This window comes from Rutilus rutilus (assembly GCF_951802725.1).
Source record: "Rutilus rutilus genome assembly, chromosome: 20".
In the NCBI taxonomy this organism is placed as follows: domain Eukaryota; kingdom Metazoa; phylum Chordata; class Actinopteri; order Cypriniformes; family Leuciscidae; genus Rutilus; species Rutilus rutilus.
Window position 1 is genome coordinate 22,231,663 of NC_140225.1, and position 18,106 is coordinate 22,249,768.

General features: G+C 36.4%; 1 protein-coding gene across 2 annotated transcripts in view; it reads right to left on the minus strand.

Moving 5' to 3' along the window:
* Positions 1-18,106, minus strand: part of lmbrd1 (LMBR1 domain containing 1) — a 96,278-nt gene that overhangs the window by 26,063 nt on the left and 52,109 nt on the right. For both annotated transcript variants that reach the window (XR_014625550.1, XM_084390747.1), the window contains exons 10-14: positions 13,472-13,536; positions 13,017-13,119; positions 9,107-9,211; positions 8,065-8,214; positions 5,442-5,523 (exon numbers count right to left, since the gene is read on the minus strand). Coding sequence is in view for 1 of the 2 variants with exons in the window: in XM_084390747.1 (XP_084246873.1) it covers positions 5,442-5,523; positions 8,065-8,214; positions 9,107-9,211; positions 13,017-13,119; positions 13,472-13,536 (505 nt within the window). In the remaining variant the exon portion in view is untranslated. The remainder of the gene's footprint in view (positions 1-5,441; positions 5,524-8,064; positions 8,215-9,106; positions 9,212-13,016; positions 13,120-13,471; positions 13,537-18,106) is intronic.

Consider the following 18,106-nt stretch of genomic DNA (forward strand, 5'->3'; position numbering starts at 1 on the left):
ACAATGATTGGGCTCCGCTGACCGACTGCAGATGGGAAAAGGCCAAAACCCACACAAACAGATTGGGAGGCTGTGCTGGTTGGCAAGCAGACGGATTAAAACTACGCTGGTTCTAAAGTGTGAGTCAACTGGAGATGGATCAATTTCGGGTGACCCGCAGAGCAACTTCTGTTGCACAGATTTATCCTCCATTGTGCGAGACAGCGCCTCATTTTGGCTTTGAGAGACTTAATTGGGTTATGATACAAAGCATTGTTTGAAGGAGGCATATGGGGAAGTGTTCACGCAGACACAGACTAATGCAACGCAACCATCTTCTACTGTTTTTTGTTCAGCTTTTTCTGTCATCATATTATTAGAGGTATTTCCTAATGAAAACACCACAATTGTTGTTGCTCCTACAGTACCTAAGGTTAGGGATTTGAACAGCATGTACAACTCGCACCGTTTGTGCTACGAACATGAGTGATACTTAAAATCATGCGGCTTGTTGAGGAGAGGTGTGCTATTACTGTATAGAGCAATCTGACTTTTTCTTTTCACCTGGTAGGCGATAAAACAAGCGGCATATACTTACCCTGAATGGATCCGAGCTGTAACAGGGTAGAAACATGCTAAAACCATGTTGAACACTGCAGCAACTGCCTAGCAACCACATAGAACACCCTAGCAACAGCAAAGAAACATGTTTTAAGCTATTCAGAATCAGAACAATTTAGCAACCGCATAGCAACTACCGTGGGAGTGAGTTTTGAGCAAGCAACACTTACATTTACTTCAGAAAGCTAGCTAATAATACGATCATTTTGCGGCTGAAGTCAGGTCTAACATGACCTGAATTTTTAATAGCAGCCTATAAAAATGGGGAGTACAGGAAATTCTTAGCCTGTCAGTATGATATTCTGGCAGAATCCGAGGACTTGAAGAGAGTGAGAAGCAATTAGAAGGTGGAATATAGCCCAGCACAGGGAGGTGTATTTTAGGAAAGGTTACAGCTGATGGGGGACACGTCTTAAGGACATTAAGGAAGATTGGCCACTTCTTCTTGGTTCACTGATCCAATTGCATATTAATATTTTTGATTTCACTATTATTCCAATATCCTTCAATGAGATTGGATTGTAATATCGGAGTGCCCTCCGCTGGATAGAAAACAGTATCATGACTGCACATTTAGGCTGGATGGCAGTCACCAATCCCATCTGAATCCACCGTGACATTAAGGAATAACTTTTAGCTCTATTTCCCAGGGTTTGAAGTTGATCTCATAAAATGTGTCAAAAACACACTGAGAGACAAACCTAGTATTAAATTAACTAGATGTTAAAGAGCTTAAAATAACCAGTCACAACGTGACATCTCGCTGTTAAAACATTAAATCAAAGCTTTTACTGTAAATCCGGTACTTTTAAATCACATTTTCCCCCTTCTGCCATCATGAGAATACAATCTCTGACTGCAGTCTCTATAATACATTGAAATAGATGCTGCCTTTGTGGACTGCACACTCAAAACACACAGATCTATCGGCAATTAACTGCAAACGTATGGTGGCAATTAACCTTATAGATCGTAATTAACACTTTCGCTGGTTTAAGCCACTAATTTTACAGCATTTTAATTAATGTAGATCTCCCTCTGACAGACTGTGCTATTTGCCGTCTCACCCTTTCGTAATGAAAACCGAGCAAAGCTGCAAGGGTCATTTTCTGCAGGCATGACATCTAACTTCATATCTTTGTATTACGAAGACATTGTCTTTCCTCATTGACTGAGCACACAAAACCAAACACTCGGATATGTTAAAACAGATACAGCAGTACAAAAATGCAATGGTCTGTCGCACCTGAAATGATTTTTATCTCCTATTCAGATTCTGAGTCTGTCTCCTGCTGGTTTACGATTTCATCTCACATCTATCATCATTAATAGCTGCAGCTTCTTATATGCAAACTGTCCTCTGCAAAATCCATTTCATTCTATTTACTGAGTACTCGGCTCATCTCTTCATAACAGACATACAAATAAATATTTAGAACTGTTTGGATCAGGGGGCGACTGATATATAGTCAAGCTTGTATTTGCATGGCCACCTCACTATAATCGAGAACACAAACAGTTCAGAAAGAACAAGTAAATATCAGACTGTTGCATATAAAGGGTGAGAACAGCACAACAGTTGGGCAGGGTTCCAGACTGCGACCATTTTTTGAGAAAGAGCGAGTTAAAATTGTATGTGGTCGCATTTGTGCGAGTGCATGGTCATGTACTAATCAGTTCAATTCACACATGCGCAACAGAACGCCGTTGTACCAGCAGCTGCTGCAGTCCGTAACTTATGTTCAAAATCACTACGGTACGCCTATAATAAGTGTTTATATTCTGACTATTTTATCCCGGGGTCGGCTCGGCTGCGGAGTTGCCCAGTGCCTCGCCATAGACATTAACTGAAAGAAGTAGCTCCGGCTACAATGTTCTTCCACAAGACACTTGCAGTTTATTTATTAACGAACGTACAGGAATTCAGGAATAACAAGCCAACGCGCCAGCATACAGCCTCAGACACAACTGATGACGAGAGCACAGGCTTGAGTTCATTGAGTTCTCTTTCATGCTTGAACGGACAAAAACACACAAAAGTATGCCAAAATGTTCACTTTGTCGAATATCCTTGGAAGCACAGTATTGAATTAGTTAAAAAAGTGTTTTATATTTATATCGTTGTTATCTCTTGAACACAGCACACGTCCAAATGATCTGACGGCGCGGGCGGGTATAGATATATACATAGATGTCGCCTTGGCTACTGCAGTTCATTGGAACGAAACCGTAGCCAAGCGACATCTAGTGTATACATCTATACCCGCCCGCGGGCGGGTATAGATGTATACACTAGATGTCGCCTTCTCTACTGCAGTTCATTGGAACGAAACCGTAGCCAAGGCGACATCTATGTATATATCTATACCCGCCCGCGCCGTCAGATCACTTGGACGTGTGCTGTGTTCAAGAGATAACAACGATATAAATACTGTTCGTTTTCTCACACAAACCACTCGTTTCGTGTCTTAGGCTATCAATGTGTACTTACGATGGGGAATTGTTTAATTTGGACGATGGGGAATTGTTTTAATTTGGACTCTGTGCTTGTGTTTTGAGACAGTGACCATAGACCTGCATTATATGACTGACAGACAAGAACGGTTTGACCTAAAAATATCAAAATTGGAACTACTGCGGAAACAAAGACACCTACATCTTGGATGCCCTTGAAGTAAGCTAAAACATATAAAAAATTAATTTCAAAGTGAACTATCCCTTTAACGCAAAGAGTTGTGACCACATCGGATGCTTGTCAGATCCAGATCCGTATTGTATGCATCAGATCTTAAAGCGACAGCAGCCTAATAAACCCGCTTCTGTGATACATTAATGTAAAAAAATAAAATCAAAGAAAATTACAGTGAAGACTGAGAGGTGTTTGATAACTTTATTCAATTTATGTATATTTCCTACCTAATAGATCAGATATTTAAAATATACTTTATGTTGTTTCTACATTAATTTGGAGATTAAATGTGTAATTATTACAATATAAAATATATAAAAACGTTAATGTTAAGTGTGATTAATCGTGAATAGGCTAGTTAATTGTTTTAATCGATTGACAGTACTAAATAAAATACAATCAAACATTAAAAAACATGCGTTGTGTTTTTTTTATAGTTATTTTTAATGGTTTTCATTTAAAAGATTAAAACATTTTGCCAACATGAGGTCTTGTGTCACTGTCAGTCTTTTTACATCAGTGCAAAACTAGGGTACGCAGATTAGGACAACTATTCATCAGCATGCATTGATTAATTCCATGTTGTAAAAAAAAAACAATTTGGTGCGACCAAATCATGTGCTGGTGCGACCAACTGAGAAAGTTGGTAGCACCAGTGCAACCAGTGGAAAAGTTAGTCTGGAGCCCTGTTGGGTTCCAAAAGTAAAAATCCCATTCATATTCTCCACAGAGACACTGATGTTCAACAATAACATATAAATCTTTTAAACAAGACCTACTATGAGCTCTGAGGTTGTTAATGAATGATATATGCTTCTGTAGAAACCATAAGTGTGATTTCAGTTGTTTAATTACAAAATTCCCAATGAAGAACTAAACTGCCAACATAATTCTGAAGACAGCAATTGCTGTTACCATGAAAACGTAAATCGTGGCAGAAGAGATCCAATCTCACGAAGCACAGTGAACGATGTAATCGGGCCTCTCAAGCTACAGTACAGTAAAAAAAACTTAAAATTTTGCTTTTGTATTTATACATTTGTTTTATATTGTACTATTATTTTTGATTCATTTGCATAGTAGATGTAACAAACTACACACGTGTTCAAATGTTTGCGGTAAGATTTTTAAAATGTTTTTTAAAAGTCTCAGAGCTCACCAAGGCTGCATTTATTTGATCAAAAATACAGTAAAAACAGTAATATTGTGAAATTTTATTGCAATTTAAAAGAACTGTGTACAATTAATACATTTTAAAATGTAATCTATTCCTGTGATGGTAAAGCTGAATTTTCAGCATCAGTCTTCAGTGTCACATGATCCTTCAGAAATCATTCTAATATGCTGATGTGCTGCTCAATAAATGTTTTTTATTATTATTTATTATTATTATTATTATCAATGTTGAAAACAGTTGTGCTGCTTAATATTTTTGGATTTATAATATTAAAAAAATTTTTTATTTATTATTTTAATATTTCAGGATTCTTTGATGAATAGAAAGTTAAAAAAAGTTATTAAAATAGCTTTATTTGAAATAGAAATTCTGAAATATAAACAAATATAAACAACTAAAAGTACAGAAAGAGTCTGAATAAAAGTATTAATTTATTAAAAAATAAGTACTCTTTTGTATTTTTTTAGATGTACTAATTTTTAATATTTTTATTTTTGCTTTAATTCAAAGCTTGTTTTGTAGTCATTCATCTCAGAGTTGGTTGATTTAGGACATGGCTCTTTTTTTTTTTTTTTTATAGCAGAGATGATGAATGGGAAGTTGGAAACAGTACTTAAGGAACTAAGAAATGTAGGTGTTCACAGATCTAGAGCCAAAGACTCTTTAAAGGAGCCACACACTGCATGTTTCACCTGAGGTTCACTTATAACATTAGTCATGGTTTTTTTCTACTAAAGTCAAGGTTTCTTGTCAAAAGAAAAAAAAAATACATGACCCTTTTCTGCCCTCCGCGTAGAATTTTACAGGCTCTTTTTGCTACTGTACATTTAACACTTCTATATGTAAACAACCTCTGTTATAATTCGATAGCTTCCATGATATTCCTCTCTCTTTAAACCTCTCATCAACCTTCCTATATGGAATGATGAACCGTTATCCACTGACGTTGGTCACTATGTGGGTGATAAAAAATACCTTCAGGAGCGTCTGCGTCGCATATCTTGGTGATGGCAGCAGAGTGATTGCCCTGTGATGAGTTTGCTGTAGGCACTGGGGTCTGGGGACAAAAAAAAAAAGCCCAAAACAATTATACCAAACTGATCTATGGAATATGACTCTAACTGCAAGCAAGCTAACCATATGCAATTTGCTTGAGTTTTTTTTACATGAGAATAAGACATTAGCAATTGTCTCTTTTTTTTTTCATGCTCACTTGATAACTTACTCTGGGACAAATTCACAAGACAGTTATGTGCACATTATTTCAGTGTAAAATCATATTCACTAATCCCCGGCAATCCAGTTTAATAGCCTTGCAGTGTTTAAATTAAGTCATTATCAATCTTTACAATGCCTCCTTTCTATTTAAATTAGACTTATTACACTGCACCTTATTAAAACAACTCTATTCTATATTCCTGGCACAATGATATGTGAATGGCACTATTAGCGTTAAAGGGAAAGCAAGCAGTAAAAGCTATTTCATTAAAAAAAGAAAAAAAAGATGCTTGCATTGATGGCAGTAGTAATTCATCAGATGATGGAGAAGAGCAATTTAACCTGCCACATGCGTAAACGTGTAGTGTTGTTGAGCACACTTTTGTCATTTTAAAGAGCCGATTAATAATCAAACCCAATTGGCATAATTCATTAAGTAAACTGGTGCTAAAACAACAAACAACACTTATATTTCTAGAACCCTCTCTTACAAGAATACTGAAAACAAAGCAAAGCAAACAAAGTTCTGACTGACTCATTCTGCAGAATTTCGTACGACACATACTAATTATAAGAGGAAGACTGACTCATAAGCTTTTTGGGTTATTACATTCTGGGGATGTGTTCAGAAATTCAGATGTGTTTCAATTACACATTCCATGTGTTTAGAGATAAAAATTGATGTTAATGAGTATGAGTAAACCTCGCTTGTTTAAAAGTAAATACATGAACTATATGGGTTAGTGTAATAATGAGCCAAATCATTAATTTTATAAATAAATTATGCTTGCAAAAATCTGATTCATACTGTTTCCAGATTCATAAATCTCCACGTGTTTCACCATTTAATCTCACATGAATTTAGAAGTGATACTATTTTCTTTCTTAATACACATTCCTGGTGTTTTTGTGCAGGATTCATTAATCTATCTAGTATGCTCATATTTAAATACTTTATGCACTATTATTTATTTATCCAATACACATATTTTATCGTACTATTGCAGGTGTTTTACCCGTTACTGATTATTATTATTTTTTTGCATAAAATATACTTTTTCAGGATGTTTTTCCATCTGCTACTGTGTGCGCCAAAATTAAAACCAAATGTGTTTTTTTTTTTTTATAAATTAAACAATACATCATTAACATGAATTAAAACAATACTTTTTTTCTATCTACTAAAAATCATTGTTATATGAGTTTCTTTTCATTGCACTTCAGTAAATCACTCTTCCTACCATTTTAAAATCTACTTCTGCATCCCGTTTGCTCCCTCAGTTCCAATTCAGAAATTCAATTGGAATTTAAAAAGCATTCTCAATTCAATTGTGCATGGCGCAAAACCCTGCAAAGCACATGTATTTCTCGGTTATTCGTTTATGCATGTTTCAATCTTTACATCTGAGGCTGCAGAGGTGCGAAGGACAGATGTAATTGGTCAGATTTTGACACATGCTGTGATGTTTGCCGAGTAGAACGGGAGGTTTGATCTTGCCGCGAGCTGTTCTTCCTATTCTCAGTCCTCCGCAGACGATTTGCTCCATCAGCCTTCCGACAGCTTGTCAAATTATTCTTTATTTGAGCTTGTATTTACGTGAAGGCAACATAACTTTTGGAAGTAATAAAATGGGATAACACGCACCACTGGATAGATGCAGAATGACTGCTACCCTTCCAGGAAGTGAATAGAAATCAGATTTGATCGATGAAGAGTTTGTCAGTTTCAGCCTCAGATGCCCATAGGCCGTTCACAGTCTGTTTAATGACCACATGATGCCTAGCGCAAATAAAAATGGCAAACACTGACTGAAACTGCCATATGCACCTGGATTGCCTGGCTTTATCAAACTTTCTGTTGAGTTTTCTCCCCCCTCCACAATAATCTATAACGTTTGGTATCATTTAGCACAAGTGTGGATGGAGGCGTCACGTGTAGGTCTGAAGGTCTCTTCCTGTCTAAATGTGGGTGGTTCTTGGCCAGAATAAGCTGCAACTTGGATCCGATTTCATGCTAAAAGTTGCTAGGCTACATATGACTAGAATGTATAGATTCGCAGAAAAGAACACGAGGGCAAGCGTTCTCACTTGAGCAGGTCAAAGATATCAGACAGTTTTTAACATCACATAAATGTACGGACCTTTGAAGTAAAATTAAATAAATAACAGATGCAGGAAGGCATTTAATGGGTTTTGAAGAGAATCGGGAGAGAAGGATTTGAAATGCTTTCAGACACTTGCTTTGTAAAGGGTTGATCATTACACACTTATGTCACCGGCGTGGGCCCTGTTTGCTCAGAATACGACAGCTGTAATCCTGTAATCTGCATGCAGCGCAGCACAGGGGATTGACTGTTACACAAACAAACCCACATCTCACCTGCAGCAGGTATTTCTGACTGCCGTACATGACGTATTGCGGGGCCAGACTGTAGATCATGTAGCTGGTGTGGAGGACGATGAGGAGGAGGATCATGCAGAGGAAGAGGAGGGCCTGCGGTCGGGTTCTCTGAGGCCTGATCTTATACAGCTGCACAAAAAGAAACATCCTTATATTACTGATATGACTGAGTGCTATGAACTGCAGAAATGTACATACACAATATATATATATATACAAATGATGTTGCAATAAGAGCAACAAAAACAAGGAGAGGTAGAGCATCCTCACTGCTATAGTGGATACTTTGAAAATATAGACGGTCAAAACTGAAATGAAAACTTTTTTCCAAGTAAAATGGTCAAAAGGTGCAATTAATTAGTAATTTTTTCAAGCCATGAATCTTGGCGAGCTGCTTAGGTCTGCTACCCAACACTTGCCCAGCAGTTCACAATGAATTTCGATTTGTAATGAAAAATAATTATTTAATTTTTTTTTTTTTTTTTACGTTAAATATATGTATGAATATGAATATGTATTACTTATTAAAATATTATGAATGTATTTATTAATAAATCAACATATGAGTTAATTTATTTATTTATTAATAATGATTATTTTATCAGCATATCTATATTTTATTGTTACACACTAAAATAACACTGTTAGATTTCACATTTATAGTATTTATAGTACAAAAAAAAAATCTATAATTATATATAAGGCCTAAAATATACCATATTTATATTTGATATATTATATAACATTTTTAATTAAAGTTAAATATGTATTATTTAACTTATTAAGAATATTATGATATATATATATATACACACACACACACACACACACACACAAACATACAATAGTTATTGTTGTTATATTATATGAATCGATAACAAAAACCTGCCTTACTCACATACCTTTAAACTACCTTTGGCCTATACAAACTATAAGGCTAAATTTAACCACTAAAACTCAATACAATAACCCTAATAAAGCAGGTAAATGAGGATGAAAAAGAAACGACGTTGTGTCTCACCCGTATCCAGAAGAACCAGATCCCCATGTTACGGATCCCGGCCATGGAGGTGAAGACAAAGTACATGGTGATGGTGGTGATGAGAACATAGTCCAGTGGGAAAACCTGAAGAAGGAAGAGAAACATCAACGGCAACTTCACAACTCCACACACACACAAACAAACACTTAGTGTCAAGCTTTAGTATCAACTAAAAGAACTATTAACTTGACAATGAAGATGGCCGGAAGTGTTGTCCGCTTTCTGTGCCTTTTCCTTGTGTGCCAGAATGGTTTTTAGAGTAAGTGATGCATGTTTCACAAACATCACAATGCTAGAGGCACAAAGGATATATATACACTCACATTCTCAGTGGTGGCCTAAAATACTGCCACTCCTGTGCGAGAGACGGATCGCTTCACAACTCTGAGGTGATCTTTCAGCAATTCCGACTAGTTTCAATGCATTTCATCTCAAAAGAGCCACAGGAAGTACATGGCAGAACTGTTTGAAAGTCAAGCTAAAAATGGTCCTCTTTTTCCTGGAAGAGCTGCTGGCTCGTACAAATGACAATGCCTCTTCTGTTGGCAGCTTGTCCTCCATAACTCCACTGGAGCTGAAATGCTTCTTTTTTTTTTTAAATGAGCAAAACACGCACTGACCTTACCTTTTGCCCTCATATCGAGGATGGAATATGGTCGGTGACATCACAAAGCACAAATTAGAAATGTTTCTGGAAGCATGAGCAATAATTATCTGGCCTGCATGTCTTATCTCTTTGCAAATTACTTTTCTTTTTCCCTTTTCACAAGGCCTAATTGCTGAAATCAATGGTCTGGATTCCTGAACAATTTGGTTTAATCAAGCCATCTTAAGTAGCGAATGAAACAAGCGATCATATTTTATTCAAGCACATGGAAACTGATCACTGCACTACTTGAAGAAGATTGAAGGATTTGGAATCTCATCCAAAAGCACTAAATGATGAAAAGCATACTTATTTCCAATTCATAATAGCACTTAATTCAGAGGTCATCACATCTTTTTATGAGGCAAGCAAGCAGCCACAGACCAAGCGCCAAACTGTTTAGGGTCTTATTTCATTTTGAGATATGTACAGTGTTGTAATTGCAGATTGTGGTATTGTGGCTCAGTGGCAACACATTTCCTGGTTTCTGCTTTGACTAGATAAAAACTAGATGAAACCACAACTGTCAAGCATTATGAATATAAATGCTTTTACAATCTGATCGGGGTGAATGTTTAGTCAGATCCAGTGAAATACATATCAAAACTTGGGGATACGGCCTCGGATTGTAACCTGTCCCACCACACTAAAAAAAATAAAGTGAGCGAAAAGAATTGTGCAAAATTATGCTGCACTTGCTTTGAAATTTCACTGTCCATTCAAATCAATATATCATTCAAATCTAATCAATACTAATTAATAAAAGCTCAATATTCTGCTACCCAAACCTAGCCCAATAGTTCCCATTGGATGAAAAATTAAGATTTTTATTGATTATATTTTACTAAAATTAATATTTTTTAATTATAAAAATAAAGAATTATTTTTAATTAATGCTAAACATTTATTATTTAATAATAAATATTTTGCATTTATTAATAAATTGTGTTTTAACAGCTTATCAATATTTTATTGATACACACTGACTAACACTGTTAGAAGGCATATATGTTTTTACTGTATTTTTGTTCAAATACCATTTCACAATATTACTGTATTTTTGTTCAAGTATTATTTCACAATCTTACTGTTTTTACTGTATTTTCTTCAAATAATTGCAGCCCTGGTGGTGAATGTGTTGCACATATTACAAGTAATGTGAGTTACGTAATCAAATTGCTTTTTCAAGTAACTAGAAAAGTAACACATTCTTTCTTTCTCAAGTTTCTTTTTCAAATAAGTAACACAAGTTATTCTGTGTTTCCATTTATTGATAGACAGCTCTCCTTTCCCCATGTTGAGATAAATTGAGAGTAAAGGTGCAGAGGCGTTGTGTGCACCGTGTAAACATGATGGTTATTATAATTCTAGACTAAATGTTAGCAGGCATTTACTCATCTCACTTGCACAAAACATATTCAATATCCCTTAAAATGAATTAAAAAATTGAAATGCAAACTCAGAATATTACACAAACCTGCAATAATTAAATATGTTAAATAATGCAAATATACTTTGTGTGTTTAATCTCATTTTATTTCTTAAGTAAGAGTGTTAAACTTTCTTCTCCTGTGTCCAATTCTTCTGCTCCCTCTACTGTACAGGTGTGAATTTGCATTTCCTTCAGCCTAAAGCTTATTCATTTAACTTTTGGTGTGAAAGGGCCTTTAAATTTGTCAAAACACTGAACTTTTTTGTTATTAAAAAAACAAACAAGCAAGCCCAGCCCACCCCAGTAATACAAAAGTAAAGCCTTACTTCCCATAAAAAGTAATTAAGTAATGCAATTAGTTACTTTTTAGGGTGTAACGCAATATTGTAAAGCATTACTTTTAAAGTCCCCCTGTAGTCAATCATTTTATCCCTTAAAACTCATCTTTGATCACCAGAATGACATATTTAAACGTTTTTTTCCTTGAAAAAAAATTATTCATGCCTTAAAGCTGCAAGTCGGCAAGTCTGGCAGATTAAGGGGACTCAGCCAAAATGTTGAATGTTTACAACTCTCATGCCCCTCCCCCACGACCACAGAGCACCCTCCCATCGAGTTCGTGCTCGTCAGTGCGTGTGCACCAGATTTCCTGTGAAGTAATCGATCAACACCATGGAGTACTCAGAGGTAGGTTGATATTGTAACGTTCGCGAGGGTGGAGGGGGGATCTGTGGCGTGTGCACAAACTTTGATTGACAGTCAGATGCGCTGATTGGACCAGAAGAACTGGGAGCGGTGGACTTTTGGCTCTAGGTGGAGGTAGAAGCGCGGGTTTTTTTCTAAAACCGGCTGATTTATGTTATTAAGTAAATATGATCAAAAAAATCTTGCCGACTGCAGCTTTAAAATAGCTGGAATGTAACTCTACACACTTATTTAGTATACGTGGTTCTATGAATATGCAAATTAGCCCCGCCTCCACTCAGAGATCCACTTGTTGACGATCACACGTTGACCTGATTGGTTACAAGGTAGCTTGTGACGTCAGAAACACCAGCGGTTTCAAACCGCATTTTTGAGACTGACTTTGGTTCACTGCAGTTTTAAGGAGAAAATACTCAGCAATGGTGTTGACTTATGAATTTGCACATGGTTTGTCTTAAAGCATATTAAAAACACCACATAGACATATAAACAACATTAAAAGCTTGATTTTCACCACAGGGCGACTTTAAAAGTAACTTTCCCCAACACTGCATAAGAGAATTCTCTTCTGCATAAGATAATTATTTATAGCAATTTTAAAACATAGGGTCTAGGACTCATGTAAAGCTTTCAATACTGTAAAAAAACAAAAAAACAAAAACCATTCGGGATGCCCCTCATGAGGTTTATTCAAAATATATTGGTTAATACATATTTATACTTTCAATTTATGCTATTTTATAGATTTAATGGCTTTAATACAACTGAAAAATGAAGGAATTAGCAATAATAAGGAATGAGTAGGTGTGTCCAAACTTTTGAATGACAGTGTGCACTTGCCAATTAGAGAACCATGCATTTCTCACTGCTTCTGGTCTCAGCAGAAACTGCCTACGCTGAGCAGATCGCATTCTTCACATCTCTTGCGACACATCCACGGCTGCTACTTCTAAGTGTCGTAGTAAAACCAAAGCGAACAATGCATTCCATTTCTGGCACCTTCTCCTCCCGAGCCATTACACAACTCTGGTCGCACACAACTTGCCATTAGCGCATGAGGACACAAATGTGATTCTGAGACAAAAGAAAGAGAGGATGCTGCTCACCGGTTGCAGCGCCAGCAGTAGCTCATTAAGAGGGTTGGTTAAGTTGGTCCCAAAGATGATAAATCCAGTGCTGATTCCAGCTGAATGTAAAGCTTTATCCAGACTGCAACAAGACAAACACATTTAACAACATCATCACATAAGAGACTGAATTAGAAACATCATTAACCACAGTTCTCCATGGTCTGCTATAGTAAATTATTGTAAGTGTGAGCTAATTTAGAGTGCTGCAGGTGTTGATGAATATGTGTGTAAAATAACAACAGATTTATAGTCACTCCAGCATTGAATCAACATGTCCCTCAATTGAACCGTGCTCTAAGGGGACGGCATTCTTCAAGAGCTTTTCAACAGGGCGAGTCATTTGCTGGTAACATGTGAATGTGTGTATGTACTGTAAGAAAGAGTTTCGGTTTCAATCAGTGTGACATTTCGTGCAGGTTGATGGAACATACTTGGAAATAAACAAGGTCACGAAGAACAAAAGGGCCACCAGGATGAAGAAGACCCCGAGCAAGATCTGACAAGACATAAAAAGAGACAACGTTACAACAGTGTTTCGACAAGATCATTTAAAAGTTTAGTAACTTTAGAAACTATCCCAAAAAAAGACTATTTTATCAAAAATACATAAAAAAAAAAAAAACATTTGATCGTGAAATATTATTAATATTCAAAATAACTCTTTCTATGTTAATATATTTTAAAATGTAATTTATTCCTGTGATGGCATCAATACTCCGGTCTTCAGTGTCACGTGATCCTTCATAAATGTTGGATTCCATGATGAATAGAAAGTTCAAAAGAACAGCATTTGTTTGAAATGGAAATCTTTTACAGCAATGTAAAATTCTTTACTGCCACTTTTGATCAATTGCTTTAATTATAAAACTAACAGATGACTTAAATTTATTTAAAATATCAGAACACCACGCACACACAAAAAATGCAACATAAGATCTCGTTTTTGATGACAGCATTTGTTGTCAACACAGATAACAGATTTACACAGTAATTAAATTAATTGAAAATAATTGACAAAGACATACACATATTATAAATATACATATTCAACTAAATATAGACATGCAGTATATGACTTTATATATGACTTTAGTTCCTTATACATTCCAAACCCACATGACCATTTTTGTTCTCCACTCGGAATAATAAAGAATGTACTGTAATGAATGGGAAAAATTACCACTGCATTCCTTGTGTTTTGCTGCCATACAAAGATATAGGATAGTTGTTCACACAAAGCTATTGTATAGCTTAGAATACAGAGACACATGGACTCATTTTTTTCTGTCATTGTGGATCTTGACAGCCTCAGTACTCATTTTCTTTATTAATACTGAAGAGTTGCCTGGATATTCTTCACAAATTCTGAAGAAAGACAATAACGCAGGTTTGGTGCGACATAAGATCGAGTAAATAATGACAGAATTTTCATTTTAGGGTGAACTATGCCTTTAAATAAATCAGTGAATTGATTATTTTGAAGTGGCTTACAGAAATGTAGTCTAAAGCTAAAATGAAATCTGATTTCCCAACATTACTTCACTACTCCTCAACACTGATTTACAAACACACTAGAAAGTATACACAAATACACTTCAGCAGCAAATGTTTATGCAGAGGACTGAAATCTAACCCAGAGGTTGTCACTTTTTACACATGGCCATATGGTGCGGCCCACCTCAGCCTGACACAGACGCCAAGAGTAATATGGACAACATGGTCACAAGCTCTCTAAATAAGGAACAGACTGAACTGCAGAGGAAAGAGTAAATGAACAAAGATGGAGACACAAACACTCACAAAACCAATATGCCAGACTGAACGGCTGCCTTTGACTGGCCTCCCGGAGCTCACGTCTGTTTGACTTGACTTGAAGGAGTAAACAAAACCCTGACGTGTACAGTAATCACTCTCAAAATGAAGTAAGAAAAAATTCAGAACAAATGGAAAATACCTTACAGAGATATAAACAGAAGCTCTACCAATCCATCTAATACCGACTCTGACTACTTACAAATAACCACTAAAGCAAGCGACATTCGCATTGGATACAGATTTCCCTCAAGAACAATATGACAGATTGTGAACTGTAACGAGAAGATAGATTTGTAAATGAGCGTGAATCTGCCTCCGAGACATAATCTATAACTAATTCAAACCAATGACTGCGAGTTATTAGTGATGCTGGAATTACGCTTTGTGGTTAAAAACACAGCTGGAGCTATTCTAAGAGTATATTAGGAATTTATGTCTCAAGCTGTTGCTGTAATACCAATAATAAACGCTCGCAGTTATAGCCGTAATAACCGTGACAGCCAGAGCCTTAACTTTACAGGAGTACATTAATAACAACAAAAGTTACAGCATCACTCAATTCATTATTCAGCATGCCTTTAGCTACACAACAAAACCACAGACTTCAATCCCCAGCATAAACACAGCTAGCTAAAATCATGTGTGCCTGTTTTAAGTCCCTTTAGGATGGTGCCTACATAAGGTTACATGTCAACATGTTTGAAACGTTCCCTATGTTCTTGTTCCCCTTAGAGAGGTCTGGTGGACTGTCGAAGAGGTTTCCACAAGCATCTACTCAGATGCAATATCCAAAAAAACAGAAACAATATCACAAATATGAGATATAAAGATGCAATATGTTAATTATACACAAAAAAAATCCCATTAAATATGTAAAAGAACAGCTATAATAAAGTGTTCAGGATGAGCACGGTTAGCGTTTCTCATTTCTTTGTTTATTTTACACTGTGCGCTCATTCAAGCTCTGTTCTTCAGTGGATCGTTTCTGCGTGTTGGGCCATAGTGAACCACTCAAGGCCCCTGGCAGTCAGATGCCCCTGGTCGCATTGGCCCGGTTCATAAACGTCCTTGCTCTTAACTTCGCCAAGGGCTGCTTTATCAGTCTGAAAGTGCATTATGGGAGAGATTTTTTTAATATCCTTTGAATGATAATGAAAGCCTCTGTAGGTATCACACTCACTCAGGCTTCACAAACAGGTTTATTTTATTTTATAATTGGGCTCATGACCACCTGGCACTACCATCAAACCGTGGTCTGCTGGGTTCTAATGTGCGAACCTCTTGACATGTGTGAAAAAGCGTGTACATCTACTACAGCTCTATGGTTACAAGTGAACCGCCATGACGACTATACGTAAAGTATGCAATATAGATTCAATGTGTTTATTAGTTGTCGCAAAGGGAGGAAATGCATGCAATTTGCATGGTAAGTGTTATGTTTCCTCCTCTCTGGGCTCATTAAAATACCCAAGCACCTCCAATACACCACTTTCAATTTTCCGAACCAATTTCCACCGAAGATGAAACGGTAAACACAATCATTAAAATCAATCAAAGTTAATCAATCAATCTGATGCAGAATTTAGGTCAATTAACCTGCTCTCAAAATGGAATCAATCACATCTGCCGGGTCCACATTAGAGGGTAATAGAAGTGTGCGTTCATGTGTTGGTGTATGCGCAACGTGTGTGTGCGATCTATTAGTCTGTGCTGACAGCTGAATTTATCTAAAATCTAAATCTACAACCGCGCGACTCCATTACGCGATGTCATTGGCTCTCGCAGGAAGGCGTACTGTTACAAGAAATGTGTTAAATATCAGTACACATGTTGTGTTAACGACAACTACAAGTACATGTGAGACTTCTCTGCAGGCCCTTGGAGGATATGAAGAGGAGATGTTGACCTCGGACATATCTGAGTGCTTTGAAAACCTTTGCATTCAATCATTCAATTTAACTGTAAACCAAAGACTGCGAGCAACAAATGCTAAACTAAAACGAGCGCAGCGCTCTCAACTACGTGACGGTGTAAACGAGGCGCAGTGAGTGACGGAGAGAGCAGTTTGGCAGACAGATTTCTCTCAGTATGCGTTTCCCCTGAAGCTCTAGTGGGGAAATTAGTAAATCTCAAGCCTAGTTTAGGTATAAATAGAGTCTGGAGTCTATCATTATAGTGTCATGCTCATGTCTGCTGCTAGTGGGCCACTAAAGACGGAAACAAGGAACCCCTCTGGTGCACAGCATGCTGGGAGAAGAAACGATGCAAAGAATTTGAAAACCAGCAAATGAATAGAAGACGGCAAACATTTTAAAGCTAGACTAGAGGAATGCAGGAGTACTACAGAGAGGTTTGTGGCAAACACAGCTATTTTGTGCAGGACTAGATGTATATTAAAAAGGACAGTTCATCTAAAATTTTAATTCTGCCATCATTTCATTACCCATATTTTGTTATTTTGAAGCTTGATAGCCTCAGTCCTCATTTACGTTATTGAAAAGAACAGCCAAGATATTCTTTAAATATTCTCTGAGCATGTTAACGTATGGTTTAACAACAACAACAACGTCATATGTTCGAATCCCAGTAAGCACAAATATAAATATTATATATTCAATCTACAGAATGTGGCTTCATTAGCTGGACAAAAACAGAGCAATAAGTGAAATAACGCATCTAGCAAAGTGGTTGTTCATTCTGGCGAACCTGTGCCAAGGTGATAAAAACCAAAGGATTTCTTGATTCTCTTAGGAATACGTGTTGGCATTCAAATGAAGTCATAATGTATGTGTTACATCAAAGTCACCATGAAAATTAATTTCCTTCACACCTCCCCCTTCATAGAGTAGACTAGATAGACCCAAGATAGGATAGTGACAATAATTGAAAAATGAATTAGTGACAAGATGACAAAAATGCTTGAAAAAAAAAATCAAAAGGGAAAAAAAGAGAATATAGAGGGTAAGTAATTGTTATACATTATATTTAAGTCAATGCTTATATAAATATTATTCAAGTAAATAACACTTTACGCAACTGCTCTAAAAAATGTATGATAGTTAATAGCATGAAAACTTTTAATAGCAAAATCTTTTAAAGTGAACATGGACCAGTAAGCCATTTTACTTCCATAAAGTGGATGTATAGGTGAAAAAGGAAATTCAAGCAGACCTGAATGAGTGTTTGCAGGCAGAATCTAAAAGTATCATTATTTACAGTTATTGAAGTAACCTTCATTCATTTTAACTGCA